This window comes from Sinocyclocheilus grahami, unplaced genomic scaffold, assembly GCF_001515645.1.
Source record: "Sinocyclocheilus grahami isolate Dianchi unplaced genomic scaffold, SAMN03320097.WGS_v1.1 scaffold37.1, whole genome shotgun sequence".
Lineage (NCBI taxonomy): Eukaryota > Metazoa > Chordata > Actinopteri > Cypriniformes > Cyprinidae > Sinocyclocheilus > Sinocyclocheilus grahami.
Window position 1 is genome coordinate 1,445,238 of NW_015505216.1, and position 14,667 is coordinate 1,459,904.

Genomic DNA, 14,667 nt, shown 5'->3' on the forward strand with positions numbered 1-14,667 from the left:
GTTGTATTTTATGTGTTATTTATGTTTGTATGTGTATGTATGTATATATATATATATATATATATATATATATATATATAACTGAAATAAGTACATTGCATAAGTATTAGTATAATATAACATATACCTCAGTACTTAGTTGAAGCACCTTTACAGCCTCAAGTCGTTTTGGTATGATGCGACAAGCTTTGCACATAAGCATTTATCTGCCATTCTTGTCCTCACCTCTTCACCTCTCAAGCTCTGTCAGGTTGGATGGGGGCAGATGCACATTTTCAGGTTTCTCCAGAAACGTTTGATTGGGTTTAAGCACAGGCTGTGGCCGGGCCACTCAAGGACATTCACAGAGTTGTCTGTAAGCCACTCTTGCCGTGTGCTTAGGGTCATTGTCCTGTTGGAAGGTGAACCTTCTGCCCAGTCTGAGGTTCTGAATACTCTGGACTAGGTTTTCATTAAGGCTATCTCAATATTTTGGTGCATTGAGCTTATCTTCTACTCTGATGAGTCCCTCAGTCCCTGCCGCTGAAAAACAGCCCCTCAGCATGAGGCTGCTGCCAGCACACTTTACTTTTGGGGTGGTACTCTTCAGGTGATGAGCAGTGCCCGGTTTCCTTCAAACATGATGCTTGGAATTTCAGTTCTTTAGACCAGAGAATCTTGTTTCTCACAATCTGATGGTTATTTTAGGTGCTTTTTGCAAATTCCAGGTGTGTTTTCATGTGTCTTTACTGAGGAGAGGATTGAGTTTGGCCACACCACCATAAAGACCAGATCGGTGGAGTGTTGCAGTGATGTTTGTCCTTCTGTAGGTTTCTCCTCATCTCCATATATGATCATACAGCTCAATTAGAGTGGCCATCAGGTTCTTGGTCACCAGTCTAACCAAAGCCCTTCTCCATCGATTGCTCAGTTTGGCCAGGAGGCCAGCACTAGGAAGAGTCCTGGTTGTTTCAAACATCTTCCATTAAGGGTAACAGAGACTACATGCTTCTGTGACCGTTTAATAAAGCAGAATTTTTTTTCTGAACTCCTCCCCAGATATGTGGCTTGACTCAATCCTGTCTCTGAGCGCTACAGGTAGTTCTTTTGACCTCGGGGCTTGGTTTTTGCTCTGATATGCATTATCAGCTGTTAGAACTTTTATTAAGATGCGTGTGCCTTTCCAGATCATATCCATTCAATTTAATTTGCCACAGGTTAACTTCACTCGAAGTGTAGTGACATCTACAAGCAATATGAATGCTCCTGAGCTAAATTTGAACTGTCCCAGATAAGGGTATGAATACTTACGCAATGGAATCATTTAAGTTTTTTATTTGTAATAAATTTGCGAAGATGTTAAAAACCAGTTTTTTGCTCTACCATTATGGTGTATGGAGTATAGATTGATGTGGAAATAAAGTAATTTAAAGCAGTTTAGCATAAGGCAGCAATATAACAAAGCGTGAAAAAAATGAAGGCACTGCAAATTGCAAGGCACTGTAGACTTTGTTGAAAGACTAAGGTCATTCATTCAGAGTATTCACAAAAACCTTTAATTGAACTAACATTTCAGGAAAAAAGTGATTTTTTTTCTCTAATACATGTGTATCACAGTTACTCGCATCTCCAGAGAATATCATGAGTAAAAAAATAACTTAAGTATATTCCCATTCATACTTAGCAATGGTAAACGTGACTTTCTGTTTCATTGGGCTGTAATTCTCAGGTGACACAAGTCCAAAATTTCTATTGTCTATGGGAAAGATCTGAGAATACAGTAATGATGTGCAAGTTGATGAGCTACTAAAAGGTCAACTAAAGGTTGATGAGCTGAACATATCAGAAAATGGCTATAAGATAACAGCTCAACAGTCAAAATGACCATTTCCTCCATTCAGGTTAATAATTAAAATGTGGAAATGGAGATTTTAATGACTGGTCTGGAAGAGCTACTACATGTCTATAGTGGCCCAACAATAAGGATGATTGGCCCAAGAATTTTCATCAATCATGGTTTGAACTGCAGATGTTGCATCTTGATCTTTTCCAGTGGACATGTCACGGACTGTGTGGCAGCACAGAGTAGAGCTACTCAACACTGCAAAGATGTGTATGAGGATGATACCTTGAGGTGTGTGGCTCGTTTGAAAGCTTTATTGCAGACACGGCACACATGGCAGCGGTCCTTTCCATGAGCCTGTCTGCAGTGTCTTCTGAGAGCATTTGCTGTCAGCAGCACTTGACTGCAGTAGTAACACTGGTGCTTTTGCTGTATCTCTGCTTCCTTCACCTCCGTCTGGTTATCTATGATCTGTGTGCATAAATGAAATGCACATCGCAGCTAAAATATAAGTGATAAATGACAGACTGTCTCACAATAAACAGCTGAGAAATGTAGACATCAGCTTCACTTGAATAAACATTGTACAAGATATTTTTTTTGATGATTTTAAAACCCACGAATGACATTCTGATATTTCATACTTTAAGTTTATTTATACAGCGTTTTTCATAATACACATTGCTTTAAATCAGCTTTAGAGATTGGATTATTATATTGTGATATGTGTGATTACTGATAGAAAATCACAGTTTTTCGGGTTGGAAAGAGACTTTGAGTACAGCTTTCTAGTGCAAGAAATCACCCACGATTCATAGCAACTGAGCAGGGATTCCAAAAATGTGATTTTGAGTTATTTCTCTGATAGAGAATAACATGGCAATTGCTCTTGATAATCTGTTAAAAGCATTTATCACTTGTGTGCATTTACCTGTGTGCTCAGGTTGAGAGAAACCGTATCCAGTATCTGTGTGTCCGCTAGAGTCAGAGTCACGCTGCCATCGCTGGCCATGCCCGCTGTTGACATTACCAGGCTCTGAGATGACATGCCTGTCTGGGATAGGGAGGTGCTGGGTGCCAGTGCATTGACTGATGGGAAGATTTAATCAGAGACACGACTAAACAATTGGATCAAGAAAATATGGACATGCGTCATTCTAAACATCCTCACTGAGAACTCAATTCAATCCAGTCAATTTTCTCCTATGGACAATTTTCAGGTCAACTACTGTCATGGCAGAGACGATCTTGCTTGGGTAAGTTAGTCACAAAACTGGCAACATGAATGTAGATACTTATTCATTAAACATTCGGCTTTATGCCACATGCATCTATTCATACCCTTAACTGAGCTTTCTATTATCATCACAGAAATACACTGTCTGTAACAGAAAGTGCACACAATAATCATGTACAACCACATGCTGTCTAGTTTGTCTACTTGCGTAGTTAGTAAGATTTCCTGCAGTAAACTAGACAGAACATGCAATTAACAGCCTATTCACAATTGAGAAAGTATAGAACTATATCTATACATGTCTGCAGTCAAACCACTAGCTTTTATAGGGTACAACAGGGCTTAAGGCACCCTTTAAGAAAAATCAGCTTTTTTACCACTTCCATAGTGTATGATTGAAGAAAAAAATCTATATCTTTTATTTAACTGTGAGAGAAAAGAAACAAAAAGCAGTCTGATTTGTTTAAAAATGACAAATGTATATACTTCACACTTGGGGTAAATGCTCACCAGCATATGGCAAAATACCCTCAGTAATATCTATCAGTAATTTATTAAAAAAATATATAATTTCTAAATTAATACTTGTTCAAAACAATCACCTAAGCACAGTTTGTACCATATTCTGTATTGAAAAATAAAATAATTGAAATTTGTTCAACCATTTTAAATTCATGTAATTAAAAAAAACGATTCTGAAAGCTTCTTACACTGATTAAAGGACATCCCCAAATAATTTCATTTGGCTTTACAGTAGTAATGATACCTATATTTTATAATATGATGAATATGCTTAAATGGTCTCATTATTAAGAAGGTAATCATCTCTAAGATAGTCATCCATCTTAATAAATGATATTGACCATTTGAGTCAAACCATGTCACGTCAACAAATGAAAAAGCCAGATAATTATTATAATGACAAATTGTACATTTCTGCATTCAAAGTGAAACACAGATGTTTAGGCAAGTGCTGCAGGGACTTTTTGTGCCATCTAGTGGTTTAGACAATAATAAAATCAAATGCACCTTTTACCCCATGAACCTTTAGTTCTACTGTACCATAAACATACACGAACACATTACTCTACATCAGGGGTCTTCCACTAAAACTGCTCGAGGTCCAGTAATGAACCCTCCTCACCAGCCAAGGTCTAAAAACATGAATTGATGGTTTTTGCCAAGACCAAGGTACCTACAGGATATTTAAGCTCAAATTTAAGACTTTTTAAGAAAAAACTAAAAATTTTATAAAGTGATAAACGTAACATTTCAGCCTTTAAACCATTTCTTTTTAAGAGTCGAAAGTATCAATAATTTTATTAATTTAAACAATTATTACAGCCAACTTTCCTACTTTTTCAGAATGCCATTGTTTTTCACTCACTGAAAGTTTCATCTGTCTGCGCATCGCTTTCTGCTCTCTTCACTGCACACACAACCGCACGTCTGAACGTAGCAACTAGCAAGAGTTAACTGTAGTAGCAACCTGTGGTCTGACTGCTCTGAGCTGACCTTGATGTGCTTGATATAAATTTGGTTTTATTAGAAAACAGCATTTGGGATTTATTTATTTAATTATGTCAAAATACTTAGGGGTCCGGATGGAAGCATCTCATGTTACGGATTCGGACTGGAGTCCACCAGCTGGCGACCCCTGCTCTACATGTCAGATCCTCAAAACTATTATTATTATTTTTTTTAATTATTCAGCTCTCACCAGTTATAGCTGAGGGAGGAGGACTCTGAGGAAGGAGCTGCTCATTGCTTATCGTCAGACTGCTGCTGCCTGAAGCAAGTCTGATCTCAGTGTTCATATTTGGAGTAGAGGTTGGACAGTGCTGGGGTAACAGGTCCTGACCTTTAGACACAGCCAAAGAACAGATAAATGAAGAGATTAGCATTTGCTTTGACATGGTTATATGAACATACTTTCCAGAAGGCCAACAATTCACTAAAAATGTTTTTTTATTGGTCTTATGAAGTATTCTAATTTGTTGAGATAGTGAATTGGTGGGTTTTTGTGAAATGTGAGCCAAAATCATCACAATTAAAAGAACCAAAGACTTAAACTACTTCAGTCTGTGTGCATAGAATTTATTTAATACACGAGTTTCACAATTTGAGTTGAATTACTGAAATAAATGAACTTTTCCACGACATTCTAATTTATTGAGATGCACCTGTATTTATGATTTAGCACATAACTGCATCAAAATTGCAAGTGGAAAAAAATAGTGTGTAATGCAGTGTCACCTTTGGGGTTTGTTTATTGGGGTGTTTAACCTGAGCAGTATAATCAACAGAAAGTGCAGCAGTGTGTCTGTATAGTTTGCAAGGGTGTGTGTGAGTACCTGCTATAGTGAGTGTGATCTCTGATGTACTGGAGACAGGTGTAGACGCAACAGCACTGGTCTGTACTAAAGCTTGTGTCAGACTGGAATTATTAATAGTCAGTGTGATTTCTGAAGCACCGTTGCCACCGCTTACAAGACCTGCAGCATTAGACACTTGTGACAGCTGCTGAGAACCTGACAAGACAAACATATTGATACAAGACATGTTACATCTGGCCAAAGAACACTGACCCAGATTTAACAATTGACATTTAACATTTATCAGCATTTAAGTTGTAAAGTCAGAGTTAGCTCTCAGGTTGGTGTTTTAGCACCCTAATATAAGCCAAATTGTTAGGTGAACCCTTTAAAAACAACTTTTTTTTCTTCATGTTTTTGAGTTTCTCAGTCAAAAAGTTGAAATTGTGTTTTTGGTTGTTAGTTTTTTTTGGATTTCAATTGCTAGTTTGTTAAATTATTAGAAAGTAATGCACACCCGAGGCACATCACCACCTCGGGTGTGCATTATTTTCTAATAATTCAATGTCTCATCTTTAATTATTCCTTACTTGACGTTATTTGCACTTCAGTTTGCAAAGTCATTTCAAGTATTCATAGAATTTTTTTTGTGTCTGTGCCAATAATTTTATAATAAAATTACAATAATTACTAATAAAAATATAAGTAAAATTACAATAAAATTGACCTCAAACACGATAAGGTTTTCTGTTTTTACATGAATCTTTAGGGATTTTTTTCTATAGTGTTGACTTTTAGCAAAATGCATTGTATACAAAGTGGGCAAAAAAAGAAAAAAGAAAAACATACCCATAATTTTAAAACAAAAGGAGGACTATGAGATCTCTATCCTCCTTTATTTTAAGTCTAGGGATTTATTTATTTATTTATTTATTTTTTGCAGCTTTATCACCACCAGGTGAAAATACACTAAGGAAAATAATCATATATGTAATAAATGACTTTTTAGTTAACAAAGTAAATAAAATGTTTTACCAGAAAATATTATTTCAGTTTTTCAGCTTCAAAATTTAAATATTCCATGTTTAACTCAATGTGTTACTTTGTAATTATTTGTGGCATTTACCTGAAAGTGAAAACTGTTTCAAAATAAATCATACACCATTTTTTAGTGTATTATTTATGTCTGTAAAACAACCAGTATGGGACAAGTTAAATGCTGAAGTTTAAAACTTAGGGTTAGTGATATGTACAAAACACCCAACACCAAATAGGAGTAATAGTGATAACTGACTCCACTATAAAATATAAACACAAACTCATGATTTACACAGAACTATATTCCTATATACAACTCACCTGAGTGTGTCTTAATATGACAGTCCAATGTGGATTTCACTGTGAAACACTTTTCACACTCATCGCACTTGTATGGTTTCTCGCCTGTATGTATCCGGATGTGTCTGAAAAATGAAAGACAGCTTACCCTCAAGATAGACATTTAGGCTAGCAATGCTAAATTCTTTCTCATGAGTCGATTCCCTGATGATGTGAATTATGATTGGGAATTATGACAAAAGATGACCCTATTCATAAATGGCTCATATATCGCCTTCATTTCTCTTAAACATGTCATTTCATTGTCCAGAATTGTCACTCTTCTGCTTGAATGAGCAATCCTTGCTCTTTAGATGCAGGTAAAAATTCTACCACTATTCTGTTCTGTATTGTGTTTATAAACCATACTGAAAGATTTGTAAACCGTTACTTCATTTTGGCAAATCAGAGTTTTATAAACTATACCCTTAATTTAGCAATCCGTACTAACAGATCCATTAAACTGCACCCGAAATTTTGCACTCTGTATGTCCGATTTGCAATCCTCACGTACCACAAATTTGTAGCCACTTATCTCATTTTAGAAATCTTTGCCCACTGATTCAAAGCAAAAACATATAAACAAACTCTTGTCGGATTTATTTACACACATTATAGATACCATATTTGATATGGTTACTGTGAATGCATTGGCTGACGTTTTTTGCTGTTACTTTCATTGGCCTTTATTGGTCACACATTTATTTATTTAGCAATAGGGGTGGGAATCAGAGGGTACCACACGATACACGATACTTGGCTCACGATACCGATATTATCACAATACAGCAATTCTGTGATAATCAATATATTGCAAGACAATCCTATAATTATACATCACAATATTTAACTATGAAAACAAACTGTCTGTAAAAAAGGTTAAGTGCAGGTTTTCTCTCTTTATTCAAGTCCAAACTGCTGAAAATTCGGAAAAAATTTAAATTCTCTCATTTACTCACTCTCAAGTTATTTTAAACCCGAATGAGTTTCTTTCATCTGTTGAACAAAACAGTTATTTTGAAGAATGTGGGCAACCAAACAGTTGCTGGTCCCCAGTGACTTCCCTAGTATTTTTTCCCTATCAAAGTTAATGGGGACCAGCAACTGTTTGGTTTCCCACATTCTTTAAAATATCTTTTGTGTTCTGTACAAAATAGAATTTAATGTTTGGGACAACACGAGAGTGGATAAATAATGACAAAATTTTCATTTTTTTGGGTGAACTATTCCTTTAATGACAAGCGGCAGCATGTTTAGAAAAATTTGTCTGCTGTCGCTTTAAGAGCTGCACGCATCTAACATACAGGCACGTTTTTCTCTCAACGGCTTACTTTCACTTTAGACATAACCAACTGTTTATATGTAAACCTTGTGTGTTTTTGAAAATCAGATGCGAAAGATAACTCAGTCCAGTAATCAGGCGCTGTTTGACAGGCTTTTTAGTGTGCGCGCTTTAGGTGTACGCGCTCAAAAAAGCTAATTGCAGAACAGCACGCAAATTAAATGTTTAACCGGCAAAGCACTTGCAAATAATGCAGTTCTTGCAATTGGCGTACTCTCTATCGATTTTGTTTGTTCCATCGATGGTACAAAAGCCGAAGTGGGTCCAGACTTTGCTGTCCACCATCCCATTAAAAATCACTTTTTCTTTTAGGCTAATTAACTTACTTTCACGTTTCCCTCATTCATGTGTTGAGCGCCACCTCGAGGAGTCATGAAGTAGCGACGCTGGGAGCAAGAAAAACTATTTAGAGCGCTTTATTTTTATTAATTAAAATATCGATATTTGGCGCCAGCATATCGATTCTCGTATCACACGGAGAAGGACAACAATATATCGCCCTATCGATGTTTTGTCCCACCCCCATTTAGCAGATCTTTTCTCCAAAGCAACTTGCGCACAAAACACAACATAATATTCCCTTTCACCAATGAAAAATACAAGCCGAACACATTTCCAAGAGACGTTTCATCAGTAATCCCCATTCACTTCCAATAAAACATTTTGTTCTCACACTTTTACAGGCTATTAGTTAAACTCTACATTAAACTGGTTAAAGTTAGTTGTTTGTGAACATTGGTTTGACATGTATTATAATTTTTCCACTTCGTGGATCGATTCTGAGATTTTCGGAATGCATCGTGATTCTCTCGAATTGAATTTGCAATATTCTACGCACCAATGTCAAAATAAAACGTACAGACAATTAACATTAGCTTATACGATAACATGTAACATATAAGATGATTACCTCACCAGGTCACTGGGCTTCTTGAAGCTCTTTGGGCAGAATTGGCAACGGTTTGCAAACTTTGGCTCTATGTTGAGCTCAACACATTTGTCTTTAACTTCACTGATTCGATCTCGTTCAGCAGCTGTCTGGGCAAGAACCTTCTCTGATAGAGATGCCTCATCCCCAGGGTCTCTCTTCGCCAGCTCTGCTGTCTGCTCTTCAGTTAACGTGATGATACCGTTGCGGTTTCTTTTCATCCCTGAGCGGTCGGACCCATCATCCTCCTCCTCACCGGCTTCATCAGTTTCCAGAACTATGGACATCAACTATATGTTAACATCAGTAATGATTTAAGATGATTTCACATAACTAACCTTCCTGTGTAAAGTTCCATTTAATTTTACAACTTGCAACCCTGCTGAAAAAAAAGCTAAAACCAGCCTAAGCTGGTTGGCTGGTTTTAGCTGGTCATCCAGCTTGGTCAAAGCTGGTCAGCAGGCTGGTTTTAGAGGGGTTTTGGCCACTTACTTTGCTGGTCAGGCTGGGAGACCAGCTGGAACAACCAGCTAAAACCAGCTTGACCAGCCAACCAGCTTAGGCTGGTTTTAGCTGTTTTTTTCAGCAGCAAATATAAACCCTAAAATGACTGTAAAATTGATTTGAAGGGGTCATGAATTGAACTTTTTTTTAAATGTTGTTTTCTGAGGTTCACTTACAAGGTTTTCACATTAAAAAAAAACAAACAAAAAACTACATTTAGAAATGTTCTATTCTGATTTAAACCCTATGATTTAAGCGCTGTTTAAAAGGGGTGTGTCTCTTTGTTGGGTGTGTCTGTTGGATGCACAAATTCATTGCAACTCGATATCTGCACCTGCAAGTGCTTTCATAACAGCAGAAATTGATGGTTCATTCAGAAATTGTTGCCTCAGTTTGTCAGTACCTTTGGGACCTACAGCATGCAGGAGTTTCATGTGTTTCCTGCGCAGCATGACGGTGCGGAAGCTTTCCTCGCAGACTGTGCACTTGAAGGGCTTTGTGTTCAAGTGGATGATCGTGTGTCGGTTCAGACTACCGTTAGTGGTGAAGCAGGTGTCACAAATGTTACACTTATAAGCCTTCACTCCTGAGAAAGCAGAAGAACAGCCACAGAGGAGAAATTTACAGTATATGACCAGGCCAGGGTTTCAGAATGTATGATAAAATAATGTGTTTTTGGTAACACTTTACAATAAGGTCCCATTGTTTAACATTAGTTAATGCATTAACTGCCATTAACTAACAATGACCAATATGTTTGTTACAGTATTTATTCATGTTTCAGTTAATAAAAATATAAGGTAACACTTTATTTTAAGGTGTCCTTGTTACACGTTACATGTACTTACTATTATAATAACAATTAATTATGCATAATTACATGCAAGTAACCCTAAGCCAAACCCGAATCCTAATCCTAACCATATAGTAAGAACATGTAGTTAATTAATATTACTCAATACTTAAATGTATAATTACACTGTAACAAGGACATATAACTATTCTTTGTTAGTTCATGTTAGCATAAGTTCATTAATTAATATTAAGAGATACAACTTTAGATTTTAATAATGTATGAAATGTTAAAACATACATGAACTAACAATGAAGAATACTTCTAAAGCATGTATTAATCTTAGTTAATGTCACCTGTGTGCGTGTTCAGGTGTGATTTGAGCACTCCAGCGGACACAAAGCTCCTCCCACAGAGGTTACAGCGATAAGGTTTCTCTCCAGTGTGAGAGCGCACATGCTGCTTTAGGTGACTGGACTTTTTAAAGCTCTTATCACAAATACTGCACCTAAGAAACATAACACATATTACTGCACAAACTGAACTAAATACATGTAGCAGTAGTACAACCATTTATTGCGCATAGAAAGATTTCTGGTTTAAGTAGATATTGGGACAAGTGAAGTACAAATCTTTGTTTACAGAGAAAATGATACTAGGATTTGTGCAAAATTTGCAAGGATTTTCTCAAATCAACTGTTTTTCATGAATAGTTAACAAGACAGGCATTCTGACATTTAGTGTGTGCTTGCCCATTTAAGCGCAATAAACTGAAACAGAACTCAATTCAGTACTCGCGCTCTTTATGTGAGCGTGCTTAAGATGTGTGTCAGACAGTAAGTGAGTACCGCATTATGTTCTTGTTCGCTTATTGTGCTTATTAACTTTTTTTTTTTCAAACATCAAGTGCATCGAACACTGCATTTTCGCATTCATGCATATTTCTTTACAACACGGATATACTTAAATATTACAGCAAAATCTATTTACAGAAATTGCAAAAGAATAACTACTGTACAACAGGAGTTTACAAGAACAAAATAGTTGTTTTCCTTTACAGGTTTATTGCTTTTTTTTTTTTTATCATTTTATCAACAATTTAGTAATGGCAGGGCTTTATTTTGTAAAATGGTACAAAGACACACATTCATTGTATTCAAGACATATTCATGTTTAAGGTATGTGAACTTACCGATAGACCCTCTTGTTGATTTCATCCTCAGACAGTAAGTGAGTACCGCATTATGTTCTTGTTCGCTTATTGTGCTTATTAACTTTTTTTTTTTCAAACATCAAGTGCATCGAACACTGCATTTTCGCATTCATGCATATTTCTTTACAACACGGATATACTTAAATATTACAGCAAAATCTATTTACAGAAGTTGCAAAAGAATAACTACTGTACAACAGGAGTTTACAAGAACAAAATAGTTGTTTTCCTTTACAGGTTTATTGCTTTTTTTATCATTTTATCAACAATTTAGTAATGGCAGGGCTTTATTTTGTAAAATGGTACAAAGACACACATTCATTGTATTCAAGACATATTCATGTTTAAGGTATGTGAACTTACCGATAGACTCTCTTGTTGATTTCATCCTCATCCTGGAAGTCTTGTGTCTGGATAGACAGCTGTAGCTCTCCTTGACTCGCCTCCTGCAATAAAGCACTCGTCTACACACACACACACACACACACACGCACACGCACACGCACACGCACACGCACAATTAACATAACATTATTTAATCTCACTTTAATTTCATGTATGTTTTCTGTTTTCTGACTCTTACAAAAAAAAGTGCTGTGGTGGTACAATGGTAGATGGACATGTCAAGATGGTAATATATGATATATATGGTATTAAGAGATACAACTTTAGATTTTAATAATGTATGAAATGTTAAAACATACATGAACTAACAATGAAGAATACTTCTAAAGCATGTATTAATCTTAGTTAATGTCACCTGTGTGCGTGTTCAGGTGTGATTTGAGCACTCCAGCGGACACAAAGCTCCTCCCACAGAGGTTACAGCGATAAGGTTTCTCTCCAGTGTGAGAGCGCACATGCTGCTTTAGGTGACTGGACTTTTTAAAGCTCTTATCACAAATACTGCACCTAAGAAACATAACACATATTACTGCACAAACTGAACTAAATACATGTAGCAGTAGTACAACCATTTATTGCGCATAGAAAGATTTCTGGTTTAAGTAGATATTGGGACAAGTGAAGTACAAATCTTTGTTTACAGAGAAAATGATACTAGGATTTGTGCAAAATTTGCAAGGATTTTCTCAAATCAACTGTTTTTCATGAATAGTTAACAAGACAGGCATTCTGACATTTAGTGTGTGCTTGCCCATTTAAGCGCAATAAACTGAAACAGAACTCAATTCAGTACTCGCGCTCTTTATGTGAGCGTGCTTAAGATGTGTGTCAGACAGTAAGTGAGTACCGCATTATGTTCTTGTTCGCTTATTGTGCTTATTAACTTTTTTTTTTTCAAACATCAAGTGCATCGAACACTGCATTTTCGCATTCATGCATATTTCTTTACAACACGGATATACTTAAATATTACAGCAAAATCTATTTACAGAAATTGCAAAAGAATAACTACTGTACAACAGGAGTTTACAAGAACAAAATAGTTGTTTTCCTTTACAGGTTTATTGCTTTTTTTTTTATCATTTTATCAACAATTTAGTAATGGCAGGGCTTTATTTTGTAAAATGGTACAAAGACACACATTCATTGTATTCAAGACATATTCATGTTTAAGGTATGTGAACTTACCGATAGACTCTCTTGTTGATTTCATCCTCATCCTGGAAGTCTTGTGTCTGGATAGACAGCTGTAGCTCTCCTTGACTCGCCTCCTGCAAAAACGCTCGCCTATACACACACACACACACACACACACACACACACACACACACACACGCACACGCACACGCACACGCATACACACACACACGCACACACACAAACAATTAACATAACATTATTTAATCTCACTTTAATTTCATGTATGTTTTCTGTTTTCTGAATCTTACAAAAAAAAGTGCTGTGGTGGTACAATGGTAGATGGACATGTCAAGATGGTAATATATGATATATATGGTGTGCTAATCCTATGGAACATTTACATTTATTTACATTTAGCAGATGCTTTTATCCAAAGTGACTTACAATAGAGGAGCAGTAAGTCATCACAGAGCCAATAATAATCACAATGTACAATGCCAGGTTTCTTGGAAAGCTGCCCGGTACCCTATAACCTACACATGTCTTGGAAATTGAAACTATTTAACTGTGGACAATTATTTTTTTGTAATTAAATATCTCAAATATTTTCACCATGCAAAGGCAATACATTTATGGTGAAAAAAAGGAAAACAGGAAGTGTCTCATATTATTCTAAGTGCATTGAGTGATTTCGATCAAACTCGAGCTGTATGTTTGGTCAAGGAGGCTGATCACATGGACGTAACTATTGTGAGTCATGGTCATAGTGCCACTAACTGTCAGCAGAAAATGCCTCACTCACAAAAAGGCTTTGAAATAGTTCTCTGGTATTTCTAGTCCTCTTATATTTTCATACTTGGTCAAAATAATATCAAGGCCTGGCTGATATCTCAAATAGTGCTAACCTTCCTTTAAGACAGAGGACAGAGGACAAGTGTGCAATTTTCTGTTTTCTAGTGCAGTGATTCCCAACCCTGGTTACAGAGAACACCCAATACTGCAAACTTCTATGTTTACATATTTAAAAACTGCTGATTTAACTGAAATGGGTGTGTCCGATAAGGGAGATCTCCATATCGTGTACGGGGTATTGTAGAACCAGGTTTGGGAATCACAGCTGTTATATATGTTCGGCTTTATGTGCAGTAGATTTGGGGGGTGATGTGTTTGTACCTCGGAGTGTGTTACATGCAGTAGGTTGGGAGGGTGGTAGCTGGCCGTCAAGGCTTGTGACTCCAGTGTGCTTGAGTCCTGAAGCTGCTGTACTGTAGAGAAATGTGCCTGCTGAGTAAATCCCTCAGCTATAGTGAAACCTGCAACAGAGCACACATATATTTTAAACCAGGGTTCCTCAAATTTAGCCCTGGAGGGCTACTGCCCGGCAGAATTTAGCTCAAACTCTGATCAAACTCACCTAACTGTAATTTTCTATTAACTTTTTTTAAATAAGGCCTTTTCTATAAACGGCTATCTTAAACCAACCCTCTAATGGCTCGCATAAGTTTAAGAATGAGTTTAGCACAGATATATTTTCACTTGCCTACACTTGAACACTGACCAAGTGCTTGAGAGTTTCACTCTCCATCTTTAA

General features: G+C 36.5%; 1 protein-coding gene across 1 annotated transcript in view; it reads right to left on the bottom strand.

Annotated features, from left to right (window-relative positions):
• Window positions 1-5,468: 5,468 nt before the first annotated feature.
• LOC107581755 (zinc finger protein 236) overlaps window positions 5,469-14,667 on the bottom strand; it is a 30,987-nt gene continuing 21,788 nt past the window's right edge. The window contains exons 13-19 of the mRNA XM_016267407.1: window positions 14,250-14,389; window positions 11,895-11,995; window positions 10,675-10,826; window positions 9,929-10,111; window positions 9,004-9,298; window positions 6,727-6,837; window positions 5,469-5,582 (exon numbers count right to left, since the gene is read on the bottom strand). Coding sequence (XP_016122893.1) covers window positions 5,546-5,582; window positions 6,727-6,837; window positions 9,004-9,298; window positions 9,929-10,111; window positions 10,675-10,826; window positions 11,895-11,995; window positions 14,250-14,389 — 1,019 coding nt within the window. The 3' untranslated portion in view covers window positions 5,469-5,545. The remainder of the gene's footprint in view (window positions 5,583-6,726; window positions 6,838-9,003; window positions 9,299-9,928; window positions 10,112-10,674; window positions 10,827-11,894; window positions 11,996-14,249; window positions 14,390-14,667) is intronic.